Source organism: Physeter macrocephalus, chromosome 16, assembly GCF_002837175.3.
Source record: "Physeter macrocephalus isolate SW-GA chromosome 16, ASM283717v5, whole genome shotgun sequence".
NCBI classification, from domain to species: domain Eukaryota; kingdom Metazoa; phylum Chordata; class Mammalia; order Artiodactyla; family Physeteridae; genus Physeter; species Physeter macrocephalus.
In genome coordinates this window covers 62643600-62661293 of record NC_041229.1, presented here as the reverse complement: position 1 = coordinate 62661293, position 17694 = coordinate 62643600, and the positions used below count along the sequence as shown (strand labels likewise).

Here is a 17694-nt window from a genome sequence, read left to right as displayed (position 1 = left end):
ATAAGGTATTTAAGAGAATAAATGAGAGAGATGGTCTGATTACATTGGCTATCTTGATATTCTTTAAATATGTCAAGCTCATTCCCACTATGGGGTCTTTGCAGTAGTGTTTCCTGCGAGTGTCATGTTTTACTCCTAGATCTTATATGGTGCATGCTTATCAATTCTAGTCGCAAAGTAAGTATCAGTTCCATAGAAAAGGCTTTCCTGACTCTACAATTGGAAGTAGCCACCTAGTCCCACACTCTCATATCACTTTGCTTTAATTCTCTTCATGTCAGTTTTCTCAGTCTGAGATAGGAGAGGTCATATGTGTCTTATGTTATATTTCCCATCAGATAATTGACTAATACATCGTAGACATTAACTAAATATTTTTGGAATTAATTCATTGACTTTGCATAGTCAATTAAGCAACCTGTACCTTGGTTTCAATTTTTGTAGCATCAGGATTGAAATACCTACCACACAGAATTGTTGGGAGAAACCTAGTGAGAAAATTCTATCAAACACACAGCATATTGTCCAGTATATTTCAGATTTTGAATAAATACTGGTTACCTGCATCACTGCCTTGTAAATTTTTTCCAGTATTTCAGTACATAAAGAACACATAACTTCCAGATAAAGGTATATTTTCTCTTTTCTTCAAGCTTTGTGGATCCTACAAAATACTTTCCAGTGTTGTCTCTACCAGTCTTTCTCCAACCTACAACTCCACACCAATGTCTTCTCACTGTTTTCCTTTCATTCCCTAGTGCCTGAAACCAAGCTCTGTATTGTTTGGAAACTCTGTGTGTTACTTTCATGCTGTCATCTCAAACACAGAGTGGATATTTTAACAATGGATGAAAACGACCTGAGGAAGTTGAGTTCTTAAAAGAGCTGTGCTGCAAAGAAGTCCTGTCCACCAGTATATCAGCTAGATTTATCCTGGAAGTTTTCCTGAGCTCAAGAATTGATCAGAACATCATGAACCAAATGAGCCATCCAGGATGAGAATAGTCTCTCCATAACCATTTTGCTTCCAAGATCTGCCTGAATGACAGACAATTATTGAAAAACTCCACTTCAACTCATTGTTATGTACAGAAAGTAGTACAAATTTCAAAATGGTAAATTCACTTATTAAGTCATTGGCGTAATTGTCAGCCAAGCAGCCACTGCCTTCTGGAGAGCACCTCAGAGGATAGAATTATTTTCCAAGAATGTTTGGAAGCCATTCGAAAAATTTTCCTTACTTCTCCTTAAGTTAGTATTGATTCAGTCAACATTGTTAAGTACTTATGTATGCCAGGCTGTGATTAGACCACACATAAACATTGTATACCCTTTACTCCTCATACTCCTGTAGGTGAGAAAATGAACTTTTTTTTTCTTATTTCCCTCATTCATTCAGATTCTGACTGTTGAAGATAGAAGGGGGTGATAAATTAGGGGGTTCCCAGAATATATTTGGGGCTATTCTATGGCATTTACATACATTCTCCTATGAGAATCTTTTTCTTCATCACTCTGAGTCCTGACCTGGAATTCAGCCAGGTACATTTAACTTCCATTTCTCAGGCTTTCTCATTAAGAGTTGTCGGTCAATGTCCTTGATTAAAGGCCAGGTGACGTCAGTGCTTTCTACAATCTTATCAGAGTCTTGACCCCAAGAACCTCTGCACCTTTGGAGGAGAGTTGTTATGTGCACCAGGAGGATGGACAATCATACCACAGTGAGCACATTCTTTCTGTGGGGATTTTCCAGTTTTCCAGACCTGCAAGATCTCTCCTTCGTGATGATTTTCTTCTCCCATGTGACCATCCTAGTTGCAAATGTGTCCATAATGGTGGCCATCAATCTCAATCACAATCTTCACACCCCCATGTACTTTTTCCTCTGTGGTTTGTCCTTTTCAGAAACCTGTACCACTATGGTAATCATCCCCCGCATGCTAGTGGACTTGCTATCAGAAAGCAAGACCTTTTCTCTTCCTGAGCGTGCCACAGAGATGTTTTTCTTCTTTGGCTTGGGAGCTAACAACTGCTTACTCTTGGCTGCCATGTCCTATGACCATTACACTGCTATTCACAACCCGCTGCACTACACCATCTTGACCCAGAAGATCTGCTTTCATCTCATGACAGTTTCTTGTGTTACTGGGATTGTGGTGTCACTGTGCATTGTTCTTGTAGTATTCAGCTTGTCTTTCTGTGACTCCAGCACCATCAAGCATTTTTTTGTGACATTACATCTGTAGTCTCCCTTGCCTGTGATTACACCTTTTTTCAGAAAATGGTTCTTCTTGCCTTCACTGCCTTTGTTTGGTGGGGAGCTTTATTTTCATCACGATTTCCTGTGTCTTCATTGGGTCCATAGTTATGAGGATGCCATCTGCCCAGGGGAGGTATAAGGCCTTCTCAACTTGCTCCTTCCACCTCACAGTGGTGTGCATACACTATGGATTTGCTGGCTTTGTCTATCTGAGACCCAAGGACAGTGACTCATTCCGTGAAGATATGCTGATGGCTGTGGCATATACAGTACTGACACCTCTGCTTAATCCCATTGTTTACAGTCTAAGAAAGAAAGAAATGAAAATATCCCTAAAGAAAGTACTAGGCAATATATGTAGGTTTTCCCCTAGATGGTAAATAAAAGATCTCTGAACACTTTTTAAAATTTTTACAGAGCGTTGATAAATTAAAGTGGAGAAAGTGGAGTACTTCCGATAAAAATCATCACTTTGTATACAAAGCAATTAAAGTGTGTTCTAACTGCCTGATATGCTCTGGTCTCACTTCTTTCTTACTATGAAACCAGATGTAGTTTTAAAACATTTTAAAATGAAATAAAATATTCTAAAATGTTATTACATATATATGTACATATACATATATACATGCATACACACATGCACATATGTATGTAGTAAATGTATCAAAAATGTTTTAGAATACTGTATTTTCATAATTTTGGTTTCCTTTGGAGAAGGAAGAAAATTATATTAAAAAGGAAAAGAAGAAGGAAGGAAAGAGAGGGAGAGAGAGCGAGAGAGAGAGAAGGAGGGGAAAGAGAAAGATCACTGATTTACTTAATCAAAGAAGGAAGGAAAGAGAGAGGGAGAGAGAGAGCGAGAGAGAGAAGGAGGGGAAAGAGAAAGATCACTGATTTACTTAATCAAAGAAGGAGAAAGCACAAACACACAAATTTAGCATTGAAATGAGTGAAAGACCACAATGCAGAGAAATTTCAAAACATTTTTTTTTATTTTTAAATTTTTTTAACACTGTTATTGGAGTATAATTGCTACATATACATATGTTACCATATCTCTTCCCGCTTGCATCTCCCTCCCTCCCACCCTCCCTATCCCACCCTCAAAACATTTTAAGAAAATACGTGTTTAACTCTATTCAAAGAAACATGGAAACTAGATGGGAATGGATGAATTTCTGAAAAAAAAATAAAATGATGAAAGTTACTGCAGAAGAAATATGCATTTTTAACATACCAAATTCCAGTAATAATATAGACGTCTGTCAAAGCTATCCTTTCCAACCCCCAACAAAGGAGTAGACTAGATGGTTTCATAATGAACTTCCACAAAAAGCAGATAATTCAAATGCTGTTTGAGTTACAGCATAGACAAAGATAAAGCTTGGAATTTATGAAAACCACAGAGGTGGAAGGTGCTATAAATAACTGAATCTAATCGAGGCCATTGTCCTAAGGTTCTCACGTGAATACTTAGGGAGATGCTGTAGGGAGGGCTTGGCATTTTGAGGTCACATTGTCTAATGGCAAATCCATATGGTGAGTGATGTTACCAGTGCTGTGGCAGGACTGAGGGACCGAGATGGGAGAAAGAATCAAGGGGCTGGTGGCAAAGTCTTTAATAAATGAGAAGAAACTGGGTGGTCAGTAAAGGACTCTGAAAACAATAGTATATTGTTTCATATCTGGATAGTATTTTGTCAATGAGTGAAATGTTTTGTCATGCAGATTGCCAATAAATGATTTAGAAATATGGTAAGGAGCTAGGAGAATGTCAACATTGTGTGCAGATATCTATAGAATAGGAGTGAGCAGCTTCTCTTCAATATTGCTGAGAAGCATATGTGCCCTCCTCGGACAACTAGGTTTGGTTAAGATGGAGAGGTAGGTGGAGAATGTAGTCTGGGAAAAGTTGATGGGTGGCATAGAAAGGAGATTCGAGAATGAAAGTAAAACATATAGGAGAAACCCCAGCAAACAAAGAGAATTTCAAAGAGATGAAGCCAAGAGTTGTGAATAAGTGAATACTGGCGAAGAGAGCTCCCAAAAGGCTTGCAGCTGAGATTCAAATCATAGCTCCATTGACTATAGGTGGTGTCGGAGCCTATTGGGTCTACAGTTCTCATTCTTTGCTCAACATTGAATTAAAGTTTGGCTAGAGGTTCTCTGACCAACCATTTCATAAACTTCACTATTCCATTTTCACAAATGTCCTTGTTTAGTGTGAAAGTCTTTGCCTCCTCATATAATTATCTAAACTTTTTATTTCATTCATTATTTTAAGACTCAAAATTTTGACCAAATGGTATTTATCCCTGTGATGCAAGGTTGGTTTAACATATGAAAATCAATCAGTGTGATACACCATATTAATAGAATGAAAAATAACCACATGATTGTGTCAATAGATGTAGAATATATACACAATGAAATATTATTCAGCCATTAAGAAAGAAGGAACTCTTGCCATTTGTGACATCATAGGTGTTCCTGGAGACATTGTGCTAAATGAAATAAGCCAGACAGAAGGAAAAATACTGCATGAGCTCACTTATAAGTGAAATCTAAGAAAGTCAAATTTATAGAAGCAGAGAATAGAATTGTAGTTACCAGAGTTGGGGAAATGGAGGGAATGGGGAGATGCTGGCCAAAGGGTACAAAGTTACAGTTATATAGGATGAATAAGTTCTAGAGATCGAATGTAGAGCATTATAACTGTAGTTAATAATACTGTATTTTATACTGGATATTTTCTAAGAGTAAATTTAAGTTACTCTTATCATACCTAAAAAAGATACAGAGATGTGAGTAGATGGATATGTTAGCTTGGTTGTATTTATCACTTCACTATGTATATGTATGTTAAAACATCATGCTGAACACTTTAAATCATAAATTTTATTTAAAAAATAACATCTTAGGGCTTCCCTGGTGGCGCAGTGGTTGCGCGTCCGTCTGCCGATGCAGGGGAACCGGGTTCGTGCCCCGGTCCGGGAGGATCCCACATGCCGCGGGGCGGCTGGGCCCGTGAGCCATGGCCGCTGAGCCTGCGCGTCCGGAGCCTGTGCTCCGCAACGGGAGAGGCCACAACAGAGGGAGGCCCGCATACCACCAAAAAAAAAAAAAAAAAAAAAAAAAGAAAAAATCTTAAAATTGTTTTAAAGGTTAAAAGATCATGTCAACTAGCACTTTATTTATACCGCTTGAATGGAAACCATTGTTTTGTTGTTGTTTTTTTGCGGTACGCAGGCCTTTCACTGTTGTGGCCTCTCCCATTGCGGAGCGTAGGCTCCCCGGACCGGGGCACGAACCCATGTCCCCTGCATTGGCAGGCGAACTCTCAACCACTGCGCCACCAGGGAAGCCCGAAACCATTGTATTTTTTTTTTTTTTTTTTTTTTTTTGTGGTATGCGGGCCTCTCACTGTTGTGGCCTCTCCCGTTGCGGAGCACAGGCTCCGGACGCGCAGGCTCAGAGGCCATGGCTTATGGGTCCAGCCGCTCCGCGGCATGTGGGATCTTCCCAGACCGGGACATGAACCCGTGTCCCCTGCATCGGCAGGCGGATTCTCAACCACTGCGCCACCAGGGAAGCCCAAACCATTCTATTTTTAAGAAACATTTCTTTGTTGTGAACTTCTTGAAAGAAAAGCACATAACCTATTTAACTTTGTTTCCTCAGTTCATAACCTCGTGCTAGAGATAAAAGAGACACTAAATAAATATTCATTGAATTAGAGTTAATGTTTAACCAACAGACATTTGTTGAATACTTGCTGTGTACCAGACACTGTTCTTTGAGCTAAGGATGATTAGTTCAACCTCCCACATCACTACTTTTACCCACCCACCAAAGTTTCTGCAACTGCATTACCAGCTCTCAATGACCAGTTAACTCTTTTTTTCCCTTATGTCTCAGTTTAAATGTCATTTCTCTGGTAAATCCTTTCTTGAGCCTCACAAATAAATGCATTTGCCAAATGATATTATGAGGAATAGAGACTGAGCAAAAAGACAACAGCCTGGGGCTTTTGGCAGTGAGGTAGGGTAAGTACATAGAACTTTGAGGTTAAAGATGCCTAAGACTTGTGAGGCCAAGATCCTGGAGAGGAAAAAGCTATAGAGAAGTGAGACTGAAATTCTACATATAATTCCTCATTATGTAATTTGACTACTCCCAAGTTGCACTTGGGCTGGTGAGATATCAAACACCAAGTGGAAATCAGCCTATGAGAGCCTGATGATCTTAGCAGAGATTTTGGCATTTTGCATTGCTGGTTTGATAGAGTTTGATAAATAGGCTGTTTAAGGTAGAGGGCCCCATAACACCTTATTCTTTTATTTGAGAGTCCTGAAGTACTACACCTTAGAAGGAATTGCTGAATCCTAGAAATAAGGTCAAACCAGAAATAGATTATCCCCAACAAAGTACAACACCCAACCACCACATTCTATTAGGATGCAAGTTTAGGAGTTATACTGTACATGGAGGCATCAGTTCTTTTTTTATGTGAATGACCCCTTTGGGCACTCTATTTTCATTTCCTCAAAGGGATCAAGCCAGTGCTTTATTTTTCTGCTAGAATGAAATTGAAAACAGTACGGAAGAAGATAATCTCATCTAGAACCTCTAAAATTTTTTATCCACATTGCTTATCAATTAAAAAAAGATAAGATATGCCACAGATAGGACCAAATGCATAAAAACCAGGTACTTAAATATTAAATAAATATTAATAATACATCTAAGAAAAATAGGGGAATAATTTGAAGAGTCACACCACAGAAATGAATACAAAAAGAAGAAGAAAAGGAATCACGTTTAAATCTTAAAAATGAAAAACAAAATAAATTAGGAATTCAGCTGTTGGGTTAATAGTAGATGGACACAGCAGAAAAGATGATTAGTAAACTGAAAGGTAGGTTAGTAGAAAACATACACATTACAAGACAAAGAAAAAATCATCAAAAATACAAAAAGAGTGTGAGAGCTGTATAAGAAATTATGAAAAGATCTAACATGTGTAATGAACTTCTAGAAAAAAGTAGAGAAATTTCTGAAGAAATATTCAATGATAATTTTCCAAACTGATGAAGGACCATGAGCTACAAATTCAAGAAACTTTGCAGATTCCAAACATGATAAGTATAAGAAAAACCACACTCAAGGAAATCATAAAAAGACTATAGGAAGCCCAAAACAAAAGAAAAATGTTAAAAGCTTCCAGAGGAGAAGTAAAAGACATATTCCCTTCAAAAAAAATCAAATGACTAATAGCTGAGTTTTGGAAAGTATTGATGGAAGCAAGAAAATTAAATCTTAAAAGTGCTCAAAGATTTTTTGCTGGTAACCTAGAATTCTACGTAAAATAGAAATATCTCTCAAAAATGAAGGTGCAATAAAGACCTTTTTTATGATTAAAAAAATCTGTTAAAATGCATCACAAGCAAAGCTGCATTAAAAGAAGAAATAATAAAGTGTTTTTAAAGCAGAAGTAAAATTAATGCTGATATAGGTATAAGGTTTAAAGAAAGGAATGAAGATCACCAAAAAGAATAAATATATAGGAAACTAGAGAAGGTACACTAGGTAAGGTAGATCTTTGAGAAATAATTAAGAAACTCAGTTGGCTTACATGGGTAGGTAGATGATGATACTGTCACCACTTCCTATAGACTCAGATTAAAATGGGAAAAAGAAAGAGTACTCTCTTGTAATACCTTCTAAAATAGCAACTTTATTGAAGTATAATTTACATATGAACAATTTAAATATACAGGTTGATGACTTTTGACAAGTATAACCACCAACCCAATCACAATATACAGTGATTTCCTCACCACTAAGAAATTACCTCTTGCCCCTTTGCTTTCAATCTTCTCCAGCACTCCACTACAGAGTGAGTATTTTACAGAATCTGGGAAATGTCAATGACTTTATAAGTCCCAGTCCATTTCAGAAGAAGAAAATCTTCCTGAAATTTATGTAGACTAAGAATCTTTTAATATCACAACAGTTCAGGATCTTTTAAAATTTCCCCAATCAAATCCTGCCTTCTATGTAACAATCTATAATCCATAGTAAGTAGGGAACTTCCAAAAAAAAAAAATCTTACAAAAGGAGTTTTTTATTGTCCCCACAGGGGTGTTCTTGATCCTTAGTTTTTGACACATTGTTTAGGGAAGATGCTTTGTACCACTCCTAATATTCTTTTTTCCCCTTTTGGAGTGATGTCCATTAGCATAACATTCCTGACATGTTTCTAAGCCTTCACTTCCTCTTCCTCTAGGATTAAATTAGCTGATGGTAGATTTTGAAGGGAAAACTAGATATGCAATTGTATTAGTTTGTGAGGGCAGCTGTAACAAAAGTACCACAAAGTAGGTTGCTTAAACAACAGAAATGTGTCGCAGTTCTGTAGGCTAAAAGTTAAGATAAAGTTGTCGGCAGGGTTGGTTCTCTCTGAGGGCTGTGGGATCTACTCTGTGCTTCTTGCTTAGATTCTAGTGGTTTGCTGGCAGTCTTGGAAGTTCTAGAAAAAGAATGGCAATGTATATCCTCTCCAATAAAGACTGTAATAGTGCCACACCTCACTCCCTACATCTGGGTGATTGAATTATTTGAATTCCCTTAGAGTGGAAATAAAAAGGAAAAATACGTGGATTTATCACAATCAATCGGGGACTATTTATGTGCCTACACAAAATAGATAAGGAAGAGGTCAACATGTGACATGTATTTCATCTGAGAGAAGGAAGGGGATGGAGGGGAGTAGACCATTTTGATGGATGTGCAGTGAGGGTCACCCCAAATTTGTTGGAGTACTAAACCTCACAAAGATTTGCTATTTATTGGGACTTCCCTGGTGGTGCAGTGGTTAAGAATCCGCCTGCCAATGCAGGGGACATGGGTTTGATCCCTGGTCCAGGAGGATCCCACATGCCACGGAGCAACTAAGCCCGTGCACCACAACTACTGAGCCTGCGCTCCAGAGCCCGTGCTCCACAACAAGAGAAGACACTGCAATGAGAAGCACACGCACCTCAATGAAGAGTAGCCCCCGCTTGCCACAGCTACAGAAAGCCCATGCACGGCAACAAAGACCCAACACAGCCAAAAATAAATAAATAAAAATAAATTTATTCTTTTTAAAAAAAAGAGTTGCCATTTACTGAGAAAGGAACAGAGGGGAAGGAATAGTTTGGGGAGAAATATAAAAAATTCAGTGAGGGCACAATGAGTTTGAGAGTCTTGAGGAAAAGACCAGTGAAGAAGTTCATCTGTCCTCCTAGGAAGGTTGTATTTGGAGATAGGGATACTGTCACCACACAGGTGGCAGCTGAGCTCATGGGAGAAGATGAGCTCACCCGAGAAGACCATGGGGGATGGAGAGAAAGGCAGAGGGCTAAGGATAAACTCTGGTGAAAAGCAAGAAATAGTGGGAAATGTAAAGAGGAAGACTGCCAGAAACAGTCAATAAAAAACGTCAACCACCAGAGTGCAGAGCACCCACCACAACTCTAAGATGGCCCTGTCCAAGACCGAAGTCATACCTTTGAGTTCCTTCTCTTTGCAGGGGACAATGTCTGTGCTGGCTGTTGCCCCAGAATTATTGCACTGGTGGGGTTATAGGCCTGTAATTGATGTAAGAAGTATGAATGGGGAAACAGGACCAGAGAAATCCCACAAAGAGGCTTCCAGGCAGACGGTTTCCTTGATCTGGTCAGTGAAGAGCCCAGGAATAGGAAGTCAGCCTGTAATTGATGTAAGAAGTATGAATGGGGAAACAGGACCAGAGAAATCCCACAAAGAGGCTTCCAGGCAGAAAGTTTCCTTGATCTGGTCAGTGAAGAGCCCAGGATAGGAAGTGATCCCTCCAAACTGTCTCAGAATTTGTCTGACATTATTAATATGCTAGAAATAAAATATACTAGCTAAAATATTAATCATAAGCATTGTGAAAGGAGTACAGGAGGAAGGGAATCAATTTAGAGACAATTGCTGTAACCAAACTGGATCATAAGCACCTTCAAAAAGGGCAATGGAAGAAGTAGTGACAGTGGACAACTCCTTGAGAAACAGTACAAAATGTGTGGTGGATATTCTTTGCCTAAAACAAAATTTCATATTTCCTACCTTTCGACTGTTGTTCAAAGAAAGTCCCAACATCCCAGCCTCCCACTCCAAAGAAATGTCAGCGTCCAAAATCCTACTCTAGTGTTCATCTGGTAAGACCACCTATGAGAGGAGTCAGCTGAAATTTATACAGTTTCTTCTGTATTATCTGGGTTGGATCTTTTAATTGTCAAACAGAGGAATCATAATCTTTGCTTTGGCTTAAATAAAGTAAAAATAAATAAAAGCTTTTCTGAGACACTAACATCTATGTCTTCAAAAGTTGAAATATCCATTGACCAAGGGAGGGCAGTACCTTTAAAGGAAGTACCCTTAACTGCTGACCTGTCAATATCGTCACCTATTATACATTGTTGGGGAGAAGTTTCTTTCCTGAATGTTTTTTTACAAGATGGTATTCAAGTAAATTTGATCTTTGGTTGAGATCTCTTTCCATTTAAATAGTACTCTATCATTGGTAAATGGAATTTTAAGTAGAAATTATTTTCCAAAGGTATTCTTAACTTGAAAATTATATATTTAATTTGAACCAAGCAGACATCCATGTTAATTATACACTTAACTTTATAAATAGAAGTAAACATTGGATTTTTATGTTTACGGGAGCTTATCGCTATAAAAGTGATAAAGTTAATGATAAATATCATTAAAATATCCATCAAAAATGTTCCCCAAATTAATGGTTTGTTATTTATAGATTTATATCTGATTTATTTCAGGAAAACCAATGTGCTCTAGCCATTAGTTTTCTCATAGCCTCTTTCACCTCCTTGTTCCTCAGACTGCAGATGAAGGGGTTCAGCATGGGAACCACCACTATGTAGATTACAGATGCCACTTTGACCTGATCAGCTGAATAGCTCGATTTGGGCATTATGTAAACATACAAAACTGTCCCGTAAAACAAAGTGACTGCAGTGAGGTGGGAAATGCAGGTAGAGAAAGCCTTCTTCCTCCCCTCAGTAGAGTGCATCTTCAGGATTGAGTGGAGGATGTAGCTGTAGGACACGATTATGGTAAACAGTGTGCTTATGAGGACTGATGCAGAAGAGATGGCAGGAGATATTTCAGCAATAGAAACATGGCCGCAAGAAAGCTTCAAGAGTGGAAGAGATCGCGGAAAAAATGGTTCGTTTTATTTGGTCCTCAGAAGGAGAGATTCATCAAACAGCCTGTAAATGAAGAAGCATTTATGCATCCACCCAAGTAGGAGGCCTCAAACAGGAAGAAGCAGACCACTGGGGACATGTGGGTGGAGTAGAGCAGGGGAGAGCAAATGGACCCATAGTGATTGTAGGCAATGGTGGCCAGCAGGAAGCACTCTGTAGTCCCAAAGGTGACATCAGAGCCAAGCTGAGCTATACAGCCAGTGACTGGGATGGCAGTTCTCTCTCTTAAGAAACTCATCAGCATGATTGGTGTGACTGATGTGGAATACCCAATGTCTACAAAGGCCAAATGGCTGAGGAAAAGGTACATAGACATGGGAAGCTGTGGGCTACTTCGGATTAAGATGATTATGCTGATATTTCCCACTACGGTAACTATATAAACCCCTAGAAAAATCTCAAAGAAGATGGCACATAGTGTGGGATTATCTGTTAATCCCAAAATAATGAACTCTGTCACTGTTGTATGGTTTGCAGTCTCCATCTATTCATTTAACAGTGCCTACTGAAATCAGAACCAGAGGAGACTAAATTGACTGAAATGACCCCACATTTATATACCTAAACGTAACCTAAATATAACCTTATAAATATTTTAAATGGTAAATTTGCCTCACTTATAGAATACTTTGTGCATATAAATTTTCTTTTCAGTTTCCATGAAAATATTAAAACTGAAGATTACCTTAGGACTCAGCTATTTTACTCCTCTTTGTATACCATGGGGTAAATCTTACTCATGTGCATGGGCGATATGTAAAAGAATGTTTACAGCAATATCGATTGTAATAACATGAACTGTAAATAACCTACATTTTCAAAGAAAGACCAGCTCTTGATTTTCCAGCCCCATCCCAAATGTGCCTCTATTCAGTAATCTCTGCCTTAGTAAATGCTATCTCCATTTATGCAACTGATTGGGCCAAAAAATACGATGTTGACTTTGACATCTCTTTCTTACTTGATCTTTTTCCTGGAATAAAAAATATCACATCCTTAGTTATAATATTTGATAGCGAGGGCAAGAAGGTGTCCATGTTCAAGATGGAAGGGAAATAGAATTTTTACTGTTTTTATGAGATAAACATCCTGGATATTTTGCAAAATCTTCCAGGACTTATCTTCTATACCATACCTTTTCATACTTATGGGATTGTATGAAACAATAAGAAGAATCTGGATATTTTTATGGGTGAGAACTAAATGCAAAGTGAACTGAAATATTTTGGGACTTGGGTTAGTTAAGTTTTGATTTCTTCAGTTCTGTTAAGCAACTATATAGAAATAAGACGTAGGGGCATATGATGAGGATGGGAAGAAGGGGTAGTTACAGAGGTAGGAATAGAGGTAGCCAGCAAGGAAAGGTAGGAAATTAGACTGAAAGAAAGATTAGTATTTCAGAATAATGCTCCCTTACTTCAAAATAGATCACACGATCAAGAGCAGGTGAGAATGTTTTAATTACCTTCAGTTATTCCCATGACTCCTCTAATTTAAAGATCAACATATTCATATGAGTAATTTGTTTTTTCAAGAAACTCTGTCTTAAGGAGAATTAAGAAAACATACATACATACTATCAGCGACCACGCACATTCTACTCAGTGTTACATGTGAATCATGACAATGGTATGTTATAGTATGAATGGTACTAGGATTATGTATATGAATTATCAAGTTCTGGCTTTTTTAACTAGACAAAGACCTAAACCTGTAACGAATTTTATATCTTTAAAGAAAATAGATGTATGAAACACACAAATGTTTTCAAAGTTGGATATGAGTACCAGCGTGGAAGGCAACGTGACATGCAGAATACCATGGACTTTGGAGCCATGCAGACCTAGGATCAGTTTCTAGCTCTGCTTCTTGCTGTCTGTGAAATCATAGGCAAGTTACAAGAAATGTTTGCTCTTCTGTTTCCTTAACCTGTAAAAAGGAGATAATACATACCTCATGTGATTCTTGGGTTAAATTACATGATGTGGGTGATAACTCCAAGCACTGTTAACACAACAAATAAATGCTCAATTACTAATAGTTTGCTTGAAATAATCAACTTGTAATTTCTGGTACATAGAAGAGAATCAAATATGTCTGTATCCTTAAAAATGAACAAGTATGAACTAGTGATACATCCACTGCACTAGTAGTGATAGTCTCCAAGGAATTGTTGCTGTACAGCAAAGGCATATTTAAGTGAGGTTGGTGTCATTTAGGATAAGGCCCAAATCACCTATTTCACTTGTAATTACAAATTAATTACTTCACTTGTTCTGGAAAACTTCATTGAGAATCTATTGGAATAGAGAAATTACATGTAAACATGATTATGTAAAAGTGTATAAATAAAATATTTTCTAAATACCCTCAGGTTACATTAATTTTTTTAGTTAAATGGAAAAAAATGAAAATTTTAGTTTAATTAAATTATAAAACATAACATTTTACTACCCTTGAAGTTGATTATTAGATCAACATGACTAATATGGTTGTGACAATTGGTGGCATTTCTGAAATGTGGCTATAGTCAGTGGTCCAGGTTTTCATATCACATGTGTTTAGATTTGGGTTTGCTAGTACAATTTAGTTTACAAATATGCATCTAATGGAATTACAGTATTATTATCAACATTCTAAGTGACATACATTTTCAAAAATTGTATAAATTTTCCATATGTAGTATAGAATTGTACTAGGACACTTGAGATACACACCGGGCTTGTTGGCTGTAGACATTTCTCACATACATGGCCTTCCCTCTCCCCAGTGACCTACCAACATGTATGCGTTCTAATAGAACCATGAAGCTCACACTAACATTTTTCTTATCACCCTGCCATACACAGCTGCCACATTGACTAGCAGGTTGTCCAAGATACATGGCCACGGTTGATTCTGGCTGTGTTCTTAGACCATGGCCACATAGCAGAACACTCTCTAAGTTGAAGGTCAGGCTCCTTTGATTCTGGGCTTGAAGGAGCCTATAGATCAATAACCTTCAGAACAAAGTTAAGCCTGATAGTCCACATAATGAGACTCTGACAGCTCAAAGACCTCAACTCCAACAAGTTAGGAAATGGACATGCTGCGAGGTTCCATCTCTCCTTGAAAGACACAGCTCCTTTAGGCTTTAAGGAAACCCAACTGTGGCTGATGAGTGATACAAAAAACATTCCAGATAACATCTGGGAGAATTAAATTCCCTTCACCCCTGCCCTCCTCCTAACATTTTGTTCACACCATTTAATTATTACCCATTATAGTTGAAGATCTTGCTCTTTCCCTGGAGTGAAGATGTAGTGTCCATGACAAATTATTTTGTATCCCTTTTTAAATGGTGCAATATTGGAAATATAGATGGCAGTAAATAGATGTTTGTTAAATTAGTGTTAAACAATGTTTAAAAAGTCTATGTATCAGACACTGTTATGACCTAAAGATAGATACTCCCACATCTCTATCTTTACCCAACTACAAACCAGTTTATAATTGTATTCATCACTCAACAACCCCTTCTAATGGAAGACTAACTTCTAGTCACCTCTATGGTCTCAGGTTTAAATTTCACTATTGAAACCTCCCCTGACACCGTAAGTCATATTCTCCAGGTGAACAATTTCAAAGAATCCTAAAATATGTTTTACACTTACACTTTTAATTATATAGGTACTGGAGCAAATAATTGCATTTGTCTTTTTTATCTACTATCCTACAACTCCCATGAGGGAGGAGGTCGTGTCTGCCTTGTTCAACAGTTTATTCTTAGAACATTGCAAGAGTGCCTGGTACATAGCAGTACTAGATGAATGAATGGGTGAGTGAATAAATGAATGATTTTTTTTTTTTTTTACTTTAAAACGGTAATACGTTGCAAATTGGTTGTATCATATGGACGTTTGCATTTACTGGTATTTAGTGATCATATGATCTATATTCCAGAAAGCATGTTTTGTTTAGTTTTGGTTTTTTAACATCTTTATTGAAGTATAATTGCTTTACAATGGTGTGTTAGTTTCTGCTTTACAACAAAGTGAATCAGTTATACATATATATATGTTCCCATATCTCTTCCCTCTTGCGTCTCCCTCCCTCCCACCCTCCCTATCCCACCCCTCTAGGTGGTCACAAAGCACCGAGCTGATCTCCCTGTGCTATGAGACTGCTTCCCACTAGCTATCTATTTTAAGTTTGGTAGTGGATATAAGTCCATGCCACGTTCTCACTTTGTGACAGCTTACCCTTCCCCCTCCACATATCCACAAGTCCATTCTCATGTACGTATGCATATTTATTCCCATCTTGCCCCTAGGTTCTTCATGACCTTTTTTTTCTTTTTTCTTAGATTCCATATATACGTGTTAGCATTTGGTATTTGTTTTTCTCTTTCTGACTTACTCCACTCTGTATGACAGACTCTAGGTCCATCCTCCTCACTACAAATAACTCAATTTCGTTTCTTTTTAGGGCTGAGTAATATTCCATTGTACATATGTGCTACATCTTCTTTATCCATTCATCTGTTGATGGACACTTAGGTTGCTTCCATGTCCTGGCTACCGTAAATAGAGCTGCAATGAATATTTTGGTACATGACTCTTTTTGAATTATGGTTTTCTCAGGGTATATGCCCAGTAATGAGATTTCTGGGTCATACAAGAGTTCTATTTTTGTTTTTTAAGGAACCTCCATACTGTTCCCCATAATGGCTGAATCAACTTACATTCCCACCAACAGTGCAAGAGGGTTCCCTTTTTTTCACACACTCTCCAGCATTTATTGTTTCTAGATTTTTTGATGACAGCCATTCTGACTGGTGTGAAATGATATCTCATAGTAGTTTTGATTTGCATTTCTCTGATGATTAATGATGTTGAGCATTCTTTCATGTGTTTGTTGGATATCTGTATATCTTCTTTGGAGAAATGTCTATTTATGTCTTCTGCCCATTTTTGGACTGGGTTGTTTGTTATTGAGCTGCATGAGATATTTGTAAATTTTGGAGATTAATCCTTTGTCAGTTGCTTCATTTGCAAATAATTTCTCCCATTCTGAGGGTTGTCTTTTTGTCTTGTTTATAGTTTCCTTTGCTGTGCTAAAGCATTTAAGTTTCATTAGTTCCATTTGTTTATTTCTGCCTTTATTTCCATTTCTCTAGGAGGTGGGTCAAAAAGGATCTTGCTGTGTCTAATTTCATACTTTTACATGTAGCTGTCCAGTTTTCCCAGCACCACTTATTGAAGAGGATTTCTTTTCTCCACTGTATATTCTTGCCTCCTTTGTCATAGATTAATTGACCATATGTGTGTGGGTTTATCTCTGGGCTTTCTATCCTGTTCCATTGATCTATATTTCTGTTTTTGTGCCAGTACCATACTGTCTTGATTACTGTAGCCTTGTAGTATAATCTGAAGTCAAGGGAGCCTATTCCTCCTGCTCCATTTTTCGTTCTCAAGATTGCTTTTGCTATTCGGGGTCTTTTGTGTTTCCATACAAATTGTGAAATTTTTTGTTCTATTTCTGTAAAAAATGCTAGTGGTAGTTTGATAGGGAATGCATTGAATCTGTAGATTGCTTGGGGTAGTAGAGCCATTTTCACAATGTTGATTCTTCCAATCCAAGAACATGGTATATCTCTCCATCTATTTGTATCATCTTTAATTTCTTTCATCAGTGTCTTAGAATTTTCTGCATACAGGTCTTTTGTCTCCTTAGGTAGGTTTATTCCTAGATATTTTATTCTTTTTGTTGCAATGGTAAATGGGAGTGTTTTCTTAATTTCACTCTCAGATTTTTCATCATTAGTGTATAAGAATGCCAGAGATTTCTGTGCATTAATTTTGTATCCTGCTACTTTACCAAATTCATTGATTAGCTCTAGTAGTTTCCTGGTAGCCTCCTTAGGATTCTCTATGTATAGTATCATGTCATCTGCAAACAGTGACAGCTTTACTTCTTCTTTTCCTATTTGGATTCCTTTTATTTCTTTTTCTTCTCTGATTGCTGTGGCTAGAACTTCCAAAACTATGTTGAATAAGAGTGGTGAGAGTGGGCAACCTTGTCTTGTTCCTGATCTTAGTGGAAATGCTTTCAGTTTTTCACCATTGAGAACAATGCTGGCTGTAG

At 37.6% G+C, this 17694-nt stretch overlaps 1 protein-coding gene and 1 pseudogene across 1 annotated transcript; one reads left to right on the top strand and one right to left on the bottom strand.

Moving 5' to 3' along the window:
- The first annotated feature begins 1703 nt into the window (after positions 1 to 1703).
- Positions 1704 to 2640, top strand: LOC112063619 (olfactory receptor 10T2-like; annotated as a pseudogene).
- Positions 2641 to 11114: 8474 nt separating this feature from the next.
- Positions 11115 to 12052, bottom strand: LOC112063620 (olfactory receptor 481-like). The gene is given in 2 exon segments (XM_024118724.1): positions 11115 to 11509; positions 11512 to 12052. Coding segments are annotated over 2 exon segments (936 nt in total).
- Between the last annotated feature and the right edge of the window lie 5642 nt (positions 12053 to 17694).